The sequence below is a fragment of the Camelus bactrianus genome, chromosome X (assembly GCF_048773025.1).
Source record: "Camelus bactrianus isolate YW-2024 breed Bactrian camel chromosome X, ASM4877302v1, whole genome shotgun sequence".
Classification (NCBI taxonomy): Eukaryota; Metazoa; Chordata; class Mammalia; order Artiodactyla; family Camelidae; genus Camelus; species Camelus bactrianus.
The window spans coordinates 11,355,111-11,375,737 of record NC_133575.1 but is presented as its reverse complement, the minus strand read 5'-3'; the positions used below and the strand labels follow the sequence as shown (position 1 = coordinate 11,375,737).

Below are 20,627 nucleotides of genomic sequence, written 5' to 3'. Positions count from 1 at the left end.
GTTTCTCTGGTGTCTGCAGTGGATGACCGCGGGCCAGGGCATCGTGCACGCCGAGATGCCTTGCTCAGAGGAGCCAGTCCATGGCCTACAACTGTGGGTTAATTTGAGGAGCTCACAGAAGATGGTGGAGCCCCGGTACCAGGAACTGAAAAGCAACGAAATCCCTAAACCCAGTAAGGATGGTGTGACCGTGGCTGTCATTTCTGGAGAAGCTCTGGGAATCAAGGTAAGTCGTGCTTTTGTGTTGGTGAAAGCTAGGGTTGTGTTTTGACCAGAGTCTGGCCCCATCTGGATCAGCACCTCTCACCGGGTTTATCACAGTTCAGGTCCCATGGGATGGACTTGCTTCAAAAGTATCAGAATAAGGGGAACCTAGGGGAATGCAGAATTTTTTTGCCACATGCAAACCCTTAGAGTTAGAAAAATTACAGGAAAGCAATCTCATAAAGAATGGTGGGGCAGGGTGAGGAATAGCTCAGTGATAGAGTACATGCTTAGCATGCAGGAGGTCCTGGGTTCAAACCCCAATACTTCCATATTTTAAAAAAATTTAAAAAGAAAAGAATTTGGTAAAAAAGCAATTTTCAAGATACATCTTAATATGTGTGCAGATTTAGCCTGTTTTCCTTTCGTTTATAGCTCATTTTTATAGTGCCACGTTTAGGAAACAAAGCCTAAAACTGCCTCCCTTCTCTGCAGATCTGCTTAAATTATTTGTGCTCAGCTTAGTAAGGACAGCACACTACTACATCATAGAAGGTGTTTTAAAAAATTAACTCAAACATTTATTTAATCCATGGTACATTCTTCTTAACTGAGGCTTTAGGTTTCGGGTCCCACCTTTTAATCAAATAAGATCAATTTTGGCTAAATTTTTTGGGGTATGTTCATTGCACACCTGACCTGCTGCTGGGAGGCCGGATTCCTCACACCGAGCCATCCTAGGTCATGGCCAGCTGGGTAGTGAGCCGGGCAGCGTGCTCTGTTAGGTGGGGTTTCCCAGAGGCAAGCCCGGAGACGACCATTCATGTGTAAGTGATTTTAAAGGAGGTGCCCCTAGGGGAACGGAAAAAGGGACCCAGACAGGGAAGGGAAAGTGGCCAAGCAAGAATGTCATCTCAGGCAAAGTCTCAAAGGCAGGGACTCTGGGATCAGTTTGCCTCTGAGTCGTCCTGAGCCACCCTGAGCAAGGGAGCTGCGCTTTCATGCTCCTTTACTGTAAGCCATCACTTACAGCCACTGAGTTTGGGGTGGAGGTACAGAAACGGTTAAAAGGGATCCGGGGATCTGGGAAGGGGCCCTGACCTCCAGGTCCACCCATGCTTCTTGTTGTCACCTGGTGTCCAGAGCATCATCGTACTGAGAACCACTTCGCCGTTCTGTCTGTGGGCACGCAGCACTTGAAACTATTTGAAGTAATTTATTTGAATTTAAATTTTGTGTGTATGCACCCACAGGGATCGTGGCTGGGCAGTGGGATGCATTCATGGTCAACAGGTTGGTCACGATCATCGGCGAGGACTTACTGGTTTTGTGGTTTCCTGCACTATGACCACAGTTATTTACCTGTCCTGTGTCTCGGTTTCAGTGTTACTGTACTTGGTGTTTCCAGTGCAAACAGAAGTGATTGAGGGAAAAAAAAATCAAAATTCACTCCCTGTTAAGCATATATATCTGACTGCTGTCTACTTTGCAATTAGAAGCATCACCCTACATTGTGTGTTTTTCTTTTTAGGTTAATTATCTTTTTAAAAAAATTATTGAAGTATAGTCAGTTACAATGTGTCAGTTTCTGGTGCACCGCACAGCATTGTGTTTTTGTGACCCATTTCTGTTTTGCCAAGCATTGGGCAGTGCCCTTTTCAACTGTATCTCAAGACTTTCCTTCTCTTCAGCTTTGCCGGGGAGAATTCAGGTGCTGTAAGGTCTTCTAGGTGTAAGGCAGAGACACGGCCGCGTGTAGAATCAGACAGGGAGATTCTAAGCAAAGCAGCTCATTCTGCTTCCCTCTGGTGTTTTAAATTCTGTGTTTTCAGAATTCTAGGCCTCTAGGGACAGGCCTTCAGGGGATGCTGAGGCAGATGGTGAAGGTTAAGAGATTTCCGTCTCTCCACCTCAACCAAAGCACAAGTCTCTGCCCAATCATGTATTTTGGAATTGTCTTTAAGATTTCATTTACAAAAAGAGTTGAGCTGTCTGATGCTGAAAAGAGAAATTAGACCACTGATTTAATGGATAATCAGAGCCAGCCATACACGAATCCTAGCGTTTACAACTGCTTCTCATTTGTAGAAAACACAATGCAATTTTAATGTCAGAGCTGGTTCCAATTATAGGCAAGACATTTTAAAGCACTTCCAAGCAGCAGACCGCGTGGTCTTGCAATCACAAGCAAGAGTTAGAGACCAGAGGTAACACTTTAACTTTGCAAGATAGTGTCTTAGTAGCTGCTGTCTCTCTTTTTGTCAAGTCAAACTTCTGAAGTGAATTACATTCTCCTAAATAAGTGATCAGTCTTTATTATGAGAGCATTTTAATAAGGGACTTTTGGAACCCTGGGCAGCATTAATTTGGACTTTGAGAGGCAGTGTGGTGCTGTGGTTACCAGCATGGACTCAGCGACAGAGAGCCTGGATTAGGATCCCCACCATGAGCTAGCTGTGTGGCTAAGGGAAACCACTGAACCTCTCTGCTTCATTGTCTTCTTCTGTAAAACAGGGTTGCTGTGAGGATGAAGTGATTTATACTTCAGGTTATCAAAACAGCGCCAGACACGTTGTAAGCACTACATACATGGTAGCTGCTATTCTTGTATCGCTTTGTGCTAACTTGGGCAGGAGCTAGGCTGAGCTCTATGTTTGCTGTCTAGGCTAAAGGGACTTGCTGGGATTTGGGAAAGGTAAGTAATTCATTAACCTGCTCTGAAGAAAAGACACTGGTGTGAGTCATTGTAAAGATGGGGGGTATTGGCCATTTCTTTCTGGGTCTCTTAAGAAATGTAGTTTTGCACATCTGAAGCTTTAATATCTGCTCATGAAGGAGTGATTGAATCTTAAAAAGTCTAGGTCTACCATAAAAACAAACTAAAGATTGTTTTGCATCAGGAAGATAATTTTAAGTTAAATTACGAAGTGAGGCTGAGAATACACCTTTTAAGAGTTTGCTGTGTTTATAACCAACACCCCCCCTGCAACTGAAATGTCTAGAAAATGGAATTAGTGACTATGCCAGCGCTTCTCCAACTTTAATATGTGTATGGGTTACTCAGGGCTCTTGTTAAAATGCAGATTCTGATTCAGGAGGTCTGGGTGAGGCCTGAGAGCCTGCATTTCTAACTGGCTCCCAGGTGATACTGATGCTGTGGTCCCGGGGACCATGGTCTGTGATATGTGTGATGTCTGTGGGATCCAAGACCCGAGAGTTTACTTATCATGAGGAACACTTTGATGAGGTGCCTATAGAAGATGTTAAGGTCCAGCTCTGTGGCTTTTGGCAAATCTTTAGCCTTTTTGGACTTCAGTTCCTACATCTACAAAAATGGTGAGAGGGGTTTGTGCTATAAGCTTTTGCAAGCAACACAACTTACCTTTCGATATTCCCAAAGGTAGATGTGTCCCTGTTTCCCAGGTTATATGTTTTTTCAGCCCTTGGGCAGGCACAGCCAATTTTGAGCAAGATTCTGCCAGGACAGCCTGGTCTGAAGGCTGAAGAGGGGAAAAGATAAAAATGGGATACTGCAGATAGTTTCTGTCACTTCTGGAAGGTCAGAAAAATCACATGTTTATTTCATGAGAGTATGAAATTCTCCAAACCCCCATTCCATCCTTATCAGGCAGCCAATCAGGCATATTTATTGCCAGTTCTCTCTGGAACGTGATTCTTTTCCCAACTGCTGTTTTAAATTCCATTATATCAGAAGCCAACCTTAAGGAGGCCTCAACCCCAGAAGGGTCAGAAAAAGGCAGTCTGGAGTCAGACTGCCAAGTTCAAGGCCAGAGCACTCATGTAAGCTTGCTGGGCCTCAGTTTTCTCATCTGTAAAATGGAGATAATTATAAAGACCCAGACAGTCGTTGGGAAGATTAACTTGGTTACTATGGGTAAAGAACAGTCCCTGGTATACTGTAAACCCTTTATAAATGGTTGCTGCTTTTACTTCTTGGCAGAAGCTTTGTGCAGTGTTCATGTGGCCTGCAGACATGACAAGAAGAAGCTTCCTTCTGATGGACAGACTGTATGTTTGTGTATTAGATGATAACCAAAATCGTACAAATTCACTTTCCAAAAGAGTTTGCCAAGCATCTCACATAATTTGCCCAGATCTTGTTTACCACTGTGCTACCGGCACCCGAAACAGTGCCTCATACATACAAGGCAATCAATAAATATCTTCTGGGTGCATTAAGTGAAAGCATTAAAGTGTAAATGAATGCTGGAATGAGAGAAACTAGGGTAAAGCAGTAAGAAGACGGACAGTATAGGGATTAAGAATGACTGCAGCAAGCTTCAGATGAGCTAACTAGAAAGTTGAGGGAACAATAAAATTAGCTAAATTATATATTCAAATAAAACAAACAATTTGAGGGACTAGGAAGTAGGGAAATAAAAACCAGATTGATTTTTTTTCTTTAAATGTGACAACTAGGTTGTTTTGTAAGACCCAGGTCGTTCCCTGCAGGTTTCCTAAATTCAAGCAGTGACAGCAATGACGAACAGAGGTTTGGAGGTTCGTGGTCCCCTTATCTGCCGTAGCATCTTTCCTCTGGGTTTCAGGGCGTGGCCGGATCTTGAGTAGGAGACACGCTTATTAGCTGTCAGTGCATCCCTGTGGGCCACGCCTCTCTTCCTGGCCCTGGTTTAGCTCCGTGGGGCATTGGAAGACCCCGAGTCCCCCGGGCCAAAAATCACCGTGCGCACTAGTCTGCCCATGTTGGTTGTGTGCTGGCATGGGATTTGTAACCAAGCCTGTGATCGTCACCTCCAGTTCGGAGAGCTGAAGGTGTCTCCGAGTGGGGGTGGGCCATTGATTGACACCTGTGATTTTTTTCTACCCTAGAATGAGAGAGAAACAGCTGGCCACCACATTTCCCAGCTTTTATTTTCATCCAGGAAACTCTAAGGGCAGAATGTCATTTGAAACACTTAATCACCAGTGTATAATTTTGTCAGTGTATCTTCTATCTTAATTTGATTTAAAAACATATGCTTGTTGCGGCTTTCAGGGAAATACTTTTTATAGCATGTCCAAACAGCAGTGTGTTTTTGGCAATCGGAATACTGGACAGTAAACTTAGAAATGGACACCTTGTACCCATTTCTCTATTTCAGGGGAAATTTGATTTTTTAGTTGTATCCAGCAGTATTACATGGTCTTGCCAACTTGACAGTTAACTCCAAATTCTCCACTCCTCCCCTCCCCTGCCTTTCTGGGTTTTGCTTCTGGTCACATGGTTATGGGGAAAGCAGACCCCCTCCCATGGGAGGCCTCTCTTTCCTTCCCAAGCCCAGAAGAACAGCTTCTCAAGGTAGCATCTTTAAAAACCAGTAAACAGGTAACACAGGAACCCCCTCCCCCTTTTTTTCCTTTGTAGTATTCCAGCAAGTTCATAAGAAGGAGTGATGGATAGCCTCTTTGCCCCAGTGGCAGAGGTTGTGAGCTGGTGGTGGGGTTTCTGACAAGGGGAACTTGGGGTAACAGGGAAAATAAGACTTGCTCAGAAAGGTATTATCTCTTCCAGAGGCCTTGACGTGAACTGATTGTATTTATAAATCAGAGCACTCTGTGGTAGTCTTAAAAACTGGATATTTCATAAAGCGTTCCCTTTTGGGTGGGAGGGGGTAAGGCTGGACTGGAGACTTCTCTCAGTATGTCTTTTTATTTTTAATTTTGAAAGATGTAAAGGTTTACGTATCTAAAATATTAAGTTCAACCAGAAAAGGAAAAAAAAACCCACATCTGAAAATGAAAAATAAACGGAAACAAATGAAGGTAAAAACTGTGTAAAGATAACAGCAACATAACCACACAGAGAAAATATTTATTTTAAGAGCTTTTAAACAGAGTTCTCTGACTGTACAGTTTTTGTGGGATATCTTCTAAAGGCAGAAAGAACAGCATAATATTTTAAACTTCATTTTGTACTTTTATTGTTAGTGTTGGCATTACAATTTTAAAACAATATAAAACTTTAAAATTTTCATATGAAATAAAACAAGTGAGTAAATCTGTTAACATTTTTACAAATCAAGATTTTCAGTGTAAGAAAAACAGGTACAAATATAAGAGAAAAGAGCTATGGAAAATACTGTAGTAGTCAATGTTACATTAGTTGTTCAGTAGATATTTTTTAAAAAAATGGATGGCCATCATCTCTAAGAGGAAAGTTCTGGAAACCTGATATGATTTGATCATTTTAGGAATCCAAGATTTTTAATAATGCCATTTTATCTTTCTGAAAACAACTTTATTTTCCTCTGGGTTTTATTTCCATTGATTTTTCGTTCATGGTCCATGCTTAATTAGATACTATGAGGAATGCTTTTAAAAAGTCCCACCTAAGAAATTCAGAGTCACCCAAATGAATGCGGGCTAAATTTCCCTTTTCAGACTTTAAATAAATGTATTTGAATGGGTGGGTGTGGGGAGGGAGGAAAGGAAGTGTCACACAGGCAGGCAGCCTCCTGCTCTCCCTTTGACACAGGGCAAGGGGGAAGCAGAGCAGTCAGGGGACAAGTTATTGTCAAGTGCCAAGTCCGGTAGCAATGTGGAAGGGAGGATTTCGCCGTCTCCCTCTCCTGGCTAGGAGTCACCGAGGTCCAACCAGGTGCCCTCTCTTTGGTGAAGCATTCTCAGCTGCCCTAGATCCACGCAGCCATCCTGTCTTCATCATCCAAGAGATTTTTGGACTGATGGTATCATTTAATTCATGTGTCCCATGTCTCTGGGAGCTCTGTTCATTCAGTCATTGGGCATCTACTGGGTGTACATAGTGCAGTGCCCTGCAGATACGCTGGGAATAAAATACAACCCCTGTCCTCAAATAAGGTCACAGTCTAGCTGGGGAAGGAAATGGGCCAACATCAGAAGTATCATGTGATACAAGAAATGCGAAGGGGGAGGGTATAGCTCGGTGGTAGAGCGTGTGCTTAGCATCTGCGAGGCCCTGGGTTCCATCCCCAGCATCTACATTAAAAATAAAAAAATAAGCCTAATTATCCACCCCCCCCAAATAAATAAATAAAAAGAAACTGCCACTTTTCCAAAAATGCTTGAACAGCAGTGTGGAAACTTCCACGGTGGTCTGAAGGAAGGAGGAGTGATTTCACTTGTGTGGATGAAGGGAGGGAAAGAAAGAAAAGAGAGTGGGGCAGGGGTCGTGTCTTACAATGGCTCGTGTAAAAGGCTTGGGTGGTAGGGGTGCACTCACGATTTGGCGATCATGATGGGGACTGCATGAGCAACTGTGAACAACCAGATCCTGGCGGGGCAGAAAGAAATGATACAAACTATTGGGGAGGAGGGAAATCCAAGACCAAGTTTGTCTACTCCTGGATTTTACCTAAGGCTGACCTTGGTTGTAGAGTAGGCCTGTCTCTGTGTCTCCCAGGGTTTTCAATAGCATAGTCAGAGGGTAAGGTTGGGTGCGGTGCCGTGTGCCACCATGTCTCCTCTTGAATCTCACAAAGCAGTTCACACCATAGGACCTGCCCATCACAGGCCGGGTAGCCTGAGCAGATGATCAGCCTCATTCCACAGACAAGTGCAAGACTGGCTTCTGGGTCAGCGTTGAGACCAGGCACAGTTAGGTCTGTTAGTCTTGTTTAGTGACTCAGAAGACACCAGAGAACTTGTCCTGAGTTGACACCCGTAGCTGGCACTCCATTTGCAGTTAGGAATTTTCAGATAAACAGCGGTCGGGAGCTGCTCACATCAGCTGTACAGAGGTTGCTTTTGCCCAGGGCAGCCCGCTCTCCCCAGAAATACCATTGTTGGTGAGCACGAAGGGTGCCAGATGTTCATACTCCTTCAAGATGTCCCCACTGACCTAATCACCTAGGAAGAACATTCCAGTGATGTCGACAGGCCCTCTTCTGCCAGTAAATGAAGGATGGATACATATACTTTTAAACCGGAAGTTCCATCCTGGGCCATTCATACATCATTGGCCCTACTAATCAGGGTGACAGGTTAGCAGGGGATTTAGACGAAGAGCATAATGAAAGCTATAAAAAGCAAGGGATCACCTTCAACAAAGGTGAGCAGACACTACATATCATTGTCATCACTTCTTTGGCTGGCAGAGCTTGTACTTTTAGGTTATAATAAGTCTTTCCCCAGGCACACATTATGGATTTTTTTTTTCTAACTGCAGTGAAAAAAGCAACACCAGTTCGGAGGCTCTTGCATGACATACAAAATGAAGCGTGTGTTGGTATTTTAAAAACTGGTACCAGCACATGTAAAGCTATGGTGTTAATAGCTACAAATACAGTATTTTGACCAAAACACAAGTCCTTGGGATCATGTCCCTTTTGAACAGTTTGACCAAACTCACTAAAATGTGATGAGTAAGTTTGGCATCAGATAGAATTCTGATTACTTGAAGCTCAATTGAGAATTTTCCTGTGGTCAGGTATAGGTACTCCAAGACACATAAGAATTTAAAATTTTCAGCTCTTACAGGCTGGAAATCATTGATGGGGATAATTCCATTAATAGAGGAGAATGTGTGGTCTTCAGATTGCAGAAAATTCCTTTCACCACCCATTGCAGACCACAGGCTGTTGAGTATTCCCTTGGCTTAGTAAAATGAGATGAGGAAATTGTCAGATCCCGCCATTCCTGGAAGGACTTCCACACTGGCCACTGGGGAACTGGGAGAATTTTCCAGAAAGGTATTTATGCTGCCATAGTTCAGTTGAGCTCATTAAATAGGTACTGAGAGCCAACCGTGTGCCAGACCCTGTGAAGATGTGAGAGAAAAAGAGGGAATAAATCAGGGAGCAAGGCGGGCACAGTCAGGGACAGGCACATCTACTGCTAACACGAGGACACTGCGGTGAGTCGCCGGGCTAGTAGACGTGGCGGGTTTGGGGGAAGACAGAGTAGGTGGGAGGCTCAACCCAATCTGAAAGGGTCAGGAAAAGCAGGCCTAACATACTAGGAATGAACTGGGTTGGCAAAGAAGGTTGGAAAGAGTCTAGACAGTGCAGAGGAGACCACACGAGTGAAAGTGATTCTGCATGGAGGTGTGAGAGGGTCCAGTGGAATAAATCACTGCTTTTAGGAGGCCTTCAAAACACATGTTCATTGTTTTAAGCATGAAAGTTATTATCATCTTCCATGTAATGCTTTTCTGGTAATTTGGTAATTTTTCTCTCTCTATTTCTCTCCTTTTTTAATGTTTTAATTTCATTCTCTTGTGTCTTTAGAAAAATCATGAGGATGCCAATGATGTTTCACCTGGAGTAATTGCTCTCTTGTCTCCACTACCTTTTATCTCCTCTGAGTGGTCAAAACTGAAACAGTGCCAAACTCCGAAGATGCAGTGCTCTCCCATCACTGTCTATTGGAGTAGCCGTGTTGAGAATCAAGCTGTTTGAATTGATTAAGGTCCAGGTTCATTGAAGAATCAAATAATAATTATTTGCCTCTTTTTCATGAAGCCCCCTTGCTCTCTTTGCTTCCATGTAGATGTTCTTTTTTAACATTATGGAAGGAAACCACTGTGACCCCAAATTTTCTTTCCTGGTCCAACTAGACATAGCAGCGGGAGAAGTTTAAATGCTTCCATTTAAACTAAACCATTTGGAAACCCAGAACAGGGCCTTTCCTTTCCACCACCTTCAAACACCTGCCAATGGTCAATTTTCCTTGCATCTCTGGGGTCTAAGAACGATGCTGGCATCCCCTTCTGCTATTCTGTGATTGCAAGAAGCTATCCACAGAGAGGAAGAGCCAGGCTGTGAAAAGGAAGAAGAAAAATAGCCCAACACCTTTTAAATCCATCTTGATTCCTTTAGCTTTGATTTTTGTGCCTTTCCACCTGCTCTCCACCAGAGTGTTTTCTTGTAGACCGCCCCTCCTTCCCCACCCCTGCCACTCCGCCGCCGCCACCAGTTAGAGTTTCTGCCAGTTGAGTCCTTCTGACTGGATTCTTTTCCCTAGCAGCGTCCACGCCTGGCTGTGGCAGCTCTGCTTGTCAGGAGTCAGTACCTACCTACGTCTTCGTCTGCCTTGGGGACTTTGAGTGTTTCTGAGTAACTCCGAGACTTGGCTGGTAGATTTTCACAGCATCAGATACTGATTTGAAGCCATCTGGTACTGATCAGTCCAGAAGAAGTTTTGAATGAGAGTTCCTGGTGACTGTGATTAAATGTTTTCAAAGGCTTTAACTGATGGAGTCTGTCAGCCAGACAGAACCAGAAGAGGACTTAAATTGGATAGAAGTGAGATTTGCGGAGTTGAGGTGCCGGCATACTCCTTCCCCTCCCAGGTTCAGGATGACTTGATAGGTAGACTCTGCGAAGTTGTCCAGATAGGGAACCAAACATCATCTTTATTCCCAGTAAAATCTGGATAAGAGCAAGTGACTTGTGTCTGAGACCTTTGGGGCTTCTTAATATTTCCCCCACTTCATTAAACATGTCTGGGCAGGGCTAGACAGCCATAGGCATCCTTTGCAAAGGCAGGCGTATTACCTCATGGCAGAAGAGGAGAGAAAAAAGCCCAGAAGGGTGTGAGCTGAGCGTGTTCAGTTTCTTGAATTATCCCCTCCAGCAGGATGCCATCCTTCCCCTCTCCCGTCCACCCCCAGGGATGAGGGAGGAGGGCAGAGTGCAGCCGGCAGTGTTGCCTCATGGGGACCTTGGAGAGGGGTCTGGATGCTCCTTTAATATTCCCCAGCGTTTTGTTCTCTTAACCTACTGAAGTTGACACATAGCAGTGACTGCCCCCCACCCCCCCACCCCCCAGGGAAGAAGAGGGGAAATTTATCAGCCAGGACCTCCTCTCACCAAAACTAACTTCTGTTCTCTGGGATAAATTTTCCTAACCAGAAAGATCTGAAATGGGTACAGAGAGTATTTTCATTAAATTAACAGCAAGACACACCCATATTCTAGACTGCAGATTGACTTCCTGCCTTGTTCCCTGTCAAAAATATTTCCAGCCATGTTGAGAGGTGTCTAAGAAGCCCAAGTGATAGGATAAGAAATATCTGAATTTTAAAATATCCCCAATTTGAACATACCCCATCATCAGATTTCTAAGAAGAAAGTGAAGTTCTGATCTAAAACCCTTTGCCTTTATAAGCCAAGTCAAAAGAAATTCTCATTAAAACTTACATTCTCAATAAAATCCCAAAGCATCCTTCTCCAGTGGAAATTCTGCTTTGCTTGGGTAGAATATGGACTTTTCTTTTTCTTTATAAGCACAGTAGCCTGGGTTGCCTCCCCTGGACTGGATGTGGCTCTATAAGGACTGCCAAACTTGAATTCATTCTACCCCGATTCTCATTTGTCTCATTTTAAAAACATCCCAGAAGATAATAGGAGACACATTTATTGCAATAGCAGCCCTGGTTCCATGAAATTTTGTTGCACAAGCAAAATCTCCAAGCCCTAGAGCAGTTACGTCTGCAGAAAATCGATGTATGTGGTCAAGCCCCAGCGCATTAGCGTGGTTGGGAGAACAAAGCCCTGCATCTGTAGTCTTCCATCCTCTGAGGGGAGACACTTGTGCCTTCTTGAAAACTTAGTTGCTTCTCTTGGTGGCAGCTCCAGGTGCCAGGTCTTAAGAACATCCTCCACCCAATTACTGAAGGCTAAGAAGAATATGGAAAGGAGTTCTTCTGACCAGTACACAGAGAAATGCGAATTATAATAATGTGCTACCACTTAACACACTTTAAGTTGACAAAAATTGGAAAGTTGGGTATTGTCCATCTTTATCTTTGAGGGCAGGGGTTGGTAAACCACAGCCTGTGGGTCAAATCTGGCCCATCACTTATTTTTGTAGGGCCTTTGAGATGAGAACTGTTTTTATATTTTTAAATGGTTGAAAAAATTCAAAAAAATAATAGTGTTTTATGACATGTGAAAATTATATGTAGCTCAAATTTCAGTGTCCAAAAATAAAGTCTTATTAAAATACAAAAGAAATGAATTTATGGAAAAAAAGAAAGTTGGGTATTGTCAAGTGCTGGCAAGGATGGGAGGAGATAGAAGCTCCGTGCATGGCAGGTGAGTGTAACTGTATGCATTGTGGCGAGCAAGCCAGCATTACTTAGTGAGGCTGTGACACTGCATATAGGATATGCCCCAACCATTCTGCTCCTAGATATTTACTCTAGCAGAATTTCACCGAGTAGACATTTGATGGTGGTCATTCCAGCATCATGGGTGGTAGAAAGCAGTCAGAGATGATGTAAGTTTTGACCACTTAACAGAATGGATAAATAAAACATGTTGGTTACATATTGTGGAAACGATATGGCTGCTGGAAGCTCTGGATTATATTTACTTATAGCTATATTATTAGATCTCAGGAAATAATGTGAAATATGTGAGAACAAGGAAACAGTTTAGCACACAATACCACTTTATTTTTCAAAGACACCTGTCTTTCTAAATAAACATACAGAAGGTACATTGGAGGAATGTTTGTTATGTATGCTTGATTGAGAGCCGATGGGGGAATGGGGTTGAGATGGGGGATGTTGGAGAAAAAATACCCAACAAGAGGGACTTTCATGGGTGTATGTGAGCATGTGCTGTAGACCATGGCGTGATGATGTATGATGAATTCAGTTCTGTGTACCCACGGCAGTGGAGGGGGCTGTGTAATAAGAGAGAGACAGAGAGAAAGAGAAAGAGGGATTGGTTGGTTGATTTGTGTCCAGCAAGAGCTTTTAACTTACTTAGTGTAGGTGGCCTCCTGTGGGTGACTGAAGGGATTCTAGGATGCTGTCGCACATGCCAAAAAACCTCCGTTACATTATCTGAACTGTGCCATTGGAGAGTCAGTCCTTTGACAGTGTGATAGATTGAAAAGGGCATGGACTGTGCGATCAAGCAAACCTGGGTCCAGATTTTGGCTCTGTTGTTTAGTATGTCTGTGGCCTTAGGAAGATGTATTCTTGCCCCTTTATTTCCTCATCTGCTAAGTGGGTATAATAATGCATAGTCTTTGAATTATTTGTATGATGTGTAATGTGCCTGGCAACAAACAGGGTACTTCCTAAATATTTGTTCCCTTTTCCCTTATCTGCTGCCACATTCCTTTTTATCATTAGGCTTTAGTGACAGCAAATCTCTAGAACTTCTTGGGATGGGGAATGAAAATGGCTAACAGCTTTTGTGGGCTTACAAGCTACTAAATTCTAAGTCAGAGCTGTCCAATAAAAACATAATGGAAGCCACATGTCATTCAAAATGTTCAGTAGACACACTAAAAAAGTAAAAAACAGGTGAAATTAATTTTACTAGTACACTAACCCAGTTATCCAAAATAATATCATTTCAACATATAACCAATAGAAAATTATAGTAAGATCTAAGTCTTTGAAATCCAGTGTGTTTTTTTTTTAAATTTACAGCATGTCTCACCTCACAGCAGCCCCATTTCCTGTGCTTAGTAGCCACATATGGGTAGTGGCAACTGTGTTGGACAGTGAGGTTCTGGTTGCTTTACACGCATCACTTGTTTTACTCCAGATTTCACTTGGGTGCCCTGGAAAACAGAGCCTAAGTCACGTCTCAGGTGCAGTCCCAGGGTAGCAAGAATGAGGGAAGGGGAAGTGAGACAGATGCTTGGTGACACAGAATGCCCGTTCAGAAAACTGTACCTTGGGACTTTCTCATGAAGGATTAAAGAGGAAGAATTTTTCCATCATTCTACATCTTCCCTTTTTTTTCTGGCCAGAGTCTGCCCCATGGGGGCTAATTCCCTGCCCTTCTGGATGGTTCACCAGCCCTTCAGGCAGCCTCTGAGGAGGCCACACCCGCATCTCGGAGCTTCCATCGTCATCCCAGTCTGGGCGTAGAGGTCTGTCAGGTGGAGCCCAGACTCTGGAGCTGCCATAGCTCCCACCACTGTAGGGGTGATCAAAGCCATTCAGAACTTGACAGCCAGCCAGGAGGGGCCGAGGCAGCTAGAGGTGTCAGCAGTGACAACAGTCATGGCACTGAGGGGTCTCCATAAGTGGCCAAGAGCTCCAAAGCCAGTGAGGCTGAGAGACTCTGAGGAGGCACATAAAATGTGCCCAATAAAGCAGGAGGGAACCGAGGCCTCATGAGATGAGTGGCTTTCCCACGGTTATGCATCTAGTCAGTGACAGAGCTGACCTTCTAACTAGATGTCTGGCTCCAGACTTTGTCCTCTTAACCATAAGCTTCCACAGGTCCTTACCAGTTCAACACAACCCAGTATAAATCAGATTTTCTGCTGAGAGCAGTTTTCCCCCCATGGAAACTTTAAAGACAGAGAGGAGAGGAGAGGTGGATGTTGAAGAGGGAATTCTTGACCCATCTGTCATTTTGCTAAGGAGCTGACCACTTCCTATTTCCCAGGAATTCATGAACAGTCCCCCGCCCTGGATGGGGATAAGTGCGGACCCCTTCCATAGGTCTCCAGCCCTTCAGCAGGCTTGTCAACTCTTCAGTTTCTCAGGACTGTTGCTGAATAGGAAGGAACTTCCCCTCTTCTTGTTTGTGGGGAGACAGGTGGTCATATTTGGTACTTTTGGAGCCTCCTTGTATACTTACTTTATTTAGATCGGTTGGTGTAGTAAGCTTGGGAAGTTGGGGGTTGATCAAGGAAGAGACAGGTTTCTGAGAGGCAGTAGCCCCCAAGCTCTGTTTAGTGGTGCTTCGACAGGGTTGCATGAGAAGGGAAGTCCCTCACAGTCGGAGACCATCCGGTGACAGTGGTGCAAGGCCACCATCCAGGAGAGGAATAGGGCAAGGGAGCTCCCTGGGGAGTAAGAGAAATTGGGGAGGGGCTTACATGTCTAGGTGATGTCACTCAGCAACAAGGTGGAGAGTCTGGGTCAGAGAGCTCCAAAATGCAGCTGCAGTTTGGGGTCTTTTGTAGAGAGAGGGTTTGTTTTTATTGGCTAACAGATGTTGGGTATAGTTTCGCAGGGTATGTAAAGTAGGTAGGCTCTAAATGGCCAAAAATATGTTCATTTGGAATATATTTAAAGCAATTGGATGTGTGAGAATTTGAGTTGGGCTCCAGTGGGCTTTGGGCTGAGTCCTAGGTTGCTGTGAAGAAGTCAACAAGATGGGCACCATTTTCATGTAATACACATTGGCCATCTCAGGCCCGATTATATAATAGCTGGACAGGAAGCTTTCCATTCATTCACCTGTTGCATTGCTGTAATGAGGTATTAGGATGTGAATGAAGTTCTTAAGGCAGCAAGAGTCTGGAATCCCTGATGGTAGGAGACCCTTTTCAGAGACAGGCAAGACCTCCTCTTCCCTTTTCTTCTGGGATTTCCATTTGAATCAGAACGTCAGGCAGCAGTAGACTTGAGAGAGCAGCTCTCCAACTCCACCACTTTGTAGGTGAGAACGTAGCAACTCAACTAGGTGAAAAGTCATAGCTCATTGTGGATGGAACCCAGACCAAACCTCGAGGTTCCTGAATTTTGCCCCATTTTATTTGCACAGTAGCCCTGCCTCCTCCTGCCGTTCAGCCTTTGTACATAAGCTGGCTGAGTGGGTCTCTCTCCAGTTTGGGAATGCTTTAGCTCAGTTTCTTGGAAGGAAGCTTCAGAATGAACCTCCCTCTCTTTCTACACCAAAAGGGCACCTTGAGTCACATGTCTGTACAAGCAGACACCTCGACTGTGTCAGAACATCCTGCAGATGATCATATAGGAGAAGCCCTGTGCTGTAATAAATTTCCCCTTAGTCGTAAAATTGAAGGTTCATATCTACATGAAGGTATGTCCCTGGAGCTCCATAAAATCCTATCTTTGCCAAATAGTTTCCCATCTCGATGTACTTTCTTTCAAGAACTCTTTAAGCCTCTTAGTAAATAACAAATTAACTAGTAGAGATTGAAAGTATTATAAAGCCCTGTGAGGAATATTCTAGCATTGGTGAACAGATTTGCTGACTTAGCCGTGAAACACGTTACCCATGATTGGGAGATAAGCCATACGAAGGCTCCCTGTTGGCATATTTGGGAGTCTCTTGTGATTTTATTGTACTGTTGCCTTTGGAGTATTATGGATGGATTATTCATATAAGAGATGGGCATTTGTTCTTTCTCTGGTTTTAATTTGCCAAAAATTAGAACATCTGTAACCCAGTTAGGGGAAAAAATGCTGACTCAAAGGGTGAAGAAATCAAAGTGCACTTTCACAATTAACATGTCTCTGATTAGATTTCAGGACTGTGAGTCATGTCAGCATCCTTATTCCCTTCCCCTTTAACTCTTCTCTCCTCACTCTCCCTCCCCCAAATACGGGGTGAGAAGGAGAGGGACTAGAGTGTTAACTATTGACTAAAGTGCTGCTTGAAAAAGGATGCTCTCAAGACCAGACTGTAGAACGATTTGGCTATGTCCAAAATGCCTGGTCGACTGGACAGCTTGATGGTTATGATTTCCCACAATCCTTTATGGTTGATAGAAGTTCAAAACATTGTCTGGCCTTCTCGAACCCTCAGCCTATACAGAGTCACTGGCATTTTGCCTGAGTTCCTTGTCTTCTCTTTGTGTAGCACTTCATGTAGATGTCAAAATATGATTACAGGCTTTGAATCCTCCCCACCATGCCTTTGGCACTGAGGATGGAAACTAATCTCTCCCACTCCTTATCGGAATTCTTGAAAATAATCAAGAATTCAGAAATCCAAGTGCTTTAGATCGGGGGCAGAAGACTTACCCTTTGGTTGAAGAGCTTCAGCCTGTTCTAAACAATGAGAGTTGGAAGTTGGCTTTAAATAATGCGGTAAATCTACTTTTGTTTCCTCAAAACCTTAAGATCTCCAGGAAGGTATGGTTCTCCACACAGGGGCCGTGGGTCCGGCAGTAAGTTCCTTGAGTGTGTATGGAGGTGTGAGTGATGGAGAGAATGGGTCTGTGCTGGTGGGTTTTCTGTCCAGTGCAAAACCCAGTAGGCTATGAGCCTGGGAAGATGAGGACATGGGGCAGCGCAGTGGGAGATGTCCTGGATGCTGGCAAGAACTCCTGCAGTCGGTCTTCTTCTCTTAGTTGAGGCTCTTGAGCTCGTGAGTGAAATTTTGTCCACGGAGGCTCTTCTTGTGATCAACAGGAAGAGAAGCAACCCGAAATATACCCAAGTATATGTGCAAACTCAGTGATGAAGAAGATGGTCATCAGTTGGGAAAAAGAGAAGAATGAGTCACCTGGGAGGACTGGTTGACCATTCATAAAAAGAAACCAGTTTAGATCATGATCTCACATCTCCTAGGAAAATAAATTTGACATAGATCAAAGAATTAAAGTTCCAAAATTTTGAACGAGAAAAACACAGGCAAATATTTCATGGGGTCTTTGCATGGGGAAAGACTAAGTTTAAAAGCCTTTGGAAGGAAAAGATTGATAGATTGTCAGAAATGCCAGGAATGAAATTAAAGGACAAAAACAAACTGGGAGATTTTTACAACAACTATTATTAAGGACAAATAGCCTTATTTTAGTTAAAAAAAAAAACCCTTTCATATAAATTGATAAGAGAAGCACCAAAGACCCTTAACCCCACACCCCCAAATTCTCTGCTCCCTTTCTGAGTCACACTTTGCAGAAGATTTGTCTCTATGTCTCGCCACTTCCCTACCTCCTTGAGGCTCTCAACCTAACAGCCGCCCCATCAGTGCACTGAGTTGTTACTCAGTTCTCTGTGGCCAAACCCAGAGGTCTTTGTTTTTCTTCCTTTCCGTGGGTTCAGCGCTTCCTCCTTCTTCATACCCTCTCTCCTTTCTTTGGCTTCTGAGATAATACATTCTTGTGTCTCTGGATGCTCTTTGCTCCTTCTCAGTTTCTTTTCTCAAGGAGGTACCATTTCCTCTACCAGACCCATAAACACTTGAGTTCCCTGGATCTCAGTCCTGAATTCTCTCTCATTGAACATCATCTCCCTAGGTGATCTGATCCATCCCATGGATTTACATACCATTTGCACTCTTAAAACTTCCAGGTTTATTTCATCTTTTATTGAGTTATAATTTATATATAACATTATATTAGTTTCCAGTGTACAAGGTCATGGTTTGATATTTGTATATATTGTGAAATGATCACCACAATACACAATAAGCCTAGTTAACATCCATCACCATACATAGAGTTTGTGTGTGTGATGAGAATTTTTAAGATTTACTCTCTTGGCAACTTCCAAATGTCTCCCACTTATAAACAACTTCCACACTTATATTTATAGCACCAGCCTCACCTCTGAGCTCTGTGTGGACTCATATATTCAGCTGCCTACTTGGCATCTCCATTTGCATGATTCCCAGGCATGTCAAATTTAAAATGGCAAAAGTTGAAGTTTTGTTCCCCTACCTGCACCTGCCTTGACAGCAAATAAAAACATGTTTCCCTTCCAGTCTTCTCCATCTTATTGAATGAATGGCCCCGTCACTCACTGCTCCCAGGGGAAACATGGTGGTTGCCCTTAATCCTTCTCTTCCCCCACCCACATCCAGTCCATTAGCAAAACTTTTCTATTTCCAAAATATATTTTAAATCTATCTCTTTCTCTCCTATCCCTGGCCCAGCCCTAGCCAGCCCCACTGCAGCAGCCTTTTCTGGGGGCTCCTCTCTCCTTTTCCCTCCCTTCCAGCTCTCCACATAGCAGCTCAAGACATCTCTTTACAATAAAAATTAGATCAGTGTGTTCCTATTGTGCTTTAAAGAAATCCCAAATACCTTACTTTGACCCACACCAAACTGGGTCTTTTCTAACTCTCTGAATTTACTTCATGCCATTCTTTCCAGCCTCCTCTTCTTGTCTGTTTATAACTCTCCTCTCAGTGTCTGGATCCTCCAAGCTCTTTACTGCCTCAGGGCCTTTGCACATGCTGTGCTCCTTTCTCTGCCCAGAAGCCTCTTACCCCCAAATCTTCTCATTTGAGGCCTTCCTTAACCCCCCCCCATTTTATCTTCTCCCTCTGTACCCTATTTGTTTCTTTTATAGCATGTGTAATTTCATATTTAACTTGTTAAATTGTCTTTGTTACTAGAAATTAAGCCACAAAGGCTGAGCAGATCTATTATTCACCAATATACATACCCAATGACTAGCACACTACAAGCTCTCAGTCAATACTTCTTGAATGAGGGAGCTAAGTAATAAATAAATGAAAGCCTAAATAGGTTAATAAGCAGATATTTCAAAAAAAGGGAAATACAAATGGCCTAATTCATACACATAGAATAGTGCCTAGTGTATATAAGCCCTCAATATATTTAGTTATTGTTATTCTTATGTTAATAAAATGTAATAGCATTTGTTAAATTAATAATGGTATCACCCAAACTAATAGATTGTCAAAGGAGATAATCAATTTCTGCTTCTTAAATAGCTAAGATTAAAAAAAAAAGATGGTCAACATTTTGGTGAGATGGGCACTTCTTACACGTAGTTACCAAGTGATTTGACCAAAAAGTTTGGATGAAAGCAATTCACTGATTACAACAATTGATCAAAATGATTTTTTTGTTCAAAAACAAATACTGCTAGACCAGTTGTTCAGATAATTGGTATTTGTACTGTGGAGGTGGTGCCTTTAAACTTTTTTTTTTAAGGTTAAGCTCTTTTCCTTATTTTGTCTTTTTGTCTATCTTTTTGACAAATTTCAAGTTTGTTTGTTTGCCTTTTCTTTTTTTTTTTTTTTTCCCCTAGCAATTAATCCTTCCCTTCTACTCTTAGACTAGGATACATTGTGGCGGGGATCTAAATGTGTAACAATAGGGGATTTGTTAGGGTGAGTTAGCTTCTAACAATAGAGATTACATGAGGGGGGAAAAAAGCCAATACTTGGAGCACATAATGAGTTGAAAAACTGCCCTGTGATACAGCAAAATCATCAAGACCAGAAAAACCAACGACTAGTGGTAGACATGTTCAGGAAAATTGCTGTTCAGTCACGTGATCATGTTGACCAGCTCGCTTTTGGCCACATTGCATTTGGCCTTAAACCTGTAGCTATATCAAGAGCCCTTAAAATGTCTAGACCTTTAGACCCCAACTTTCACTGTGAAGGAAAAAAGTAGAAAAGTGGGCAAAGATTTTTGTGCATAGTCATCAGAAGTTAGCAATGGTGCAAAACCCAAAAACCACCATAAAACAAAATGTCCAACATTAGGGGGATGATCCAACATGAGAGTGAGGGTCCCAGAATACTGTTTCATTCTTTTATAAAATACTGAGGGTTTGCACTTGTTAGTATAGTTCCTTAGAGTAATTTGCTTAAGCAACATATAGTAAGATGGAGAATTTGAGTGCATTTCCTGAAAAATCACTAAATCATAAAGGGTTTTTGAAATCGGTTCCAAAAAAGATGTGAAAGCATTTATGACAGCTCTGACATGTGACAAATTGCTGCCACTTGCTTTTAGGGAAGGCCAGCATGGTGGCAAAATGA

General features: G+C 43.0%; 1 protein-coding gene across 3 annotated transcripts in view; it reads left to right on the top strand.

Moving 5' to 3' along the window:
- PIR (pirin) overlaps positions 1-20,627 on the top strand; it is a 145,751-nt gene that overhangs the window by 84,463 nt on the left and 40,661 nt on the right. For all 3 annotated transcript variants that reach the window (XM_074359538.1, XM_010967999.3, XM_010967997.3), the window contains one exon: positions 20-226. In XM_074359538.1, the coding sequence (XP_074215639.1) occupies positions 20-226 (207 nt within the window). The remainder of the gene's footprint in view (positions 1-19; positions 227-20,627) is intronic.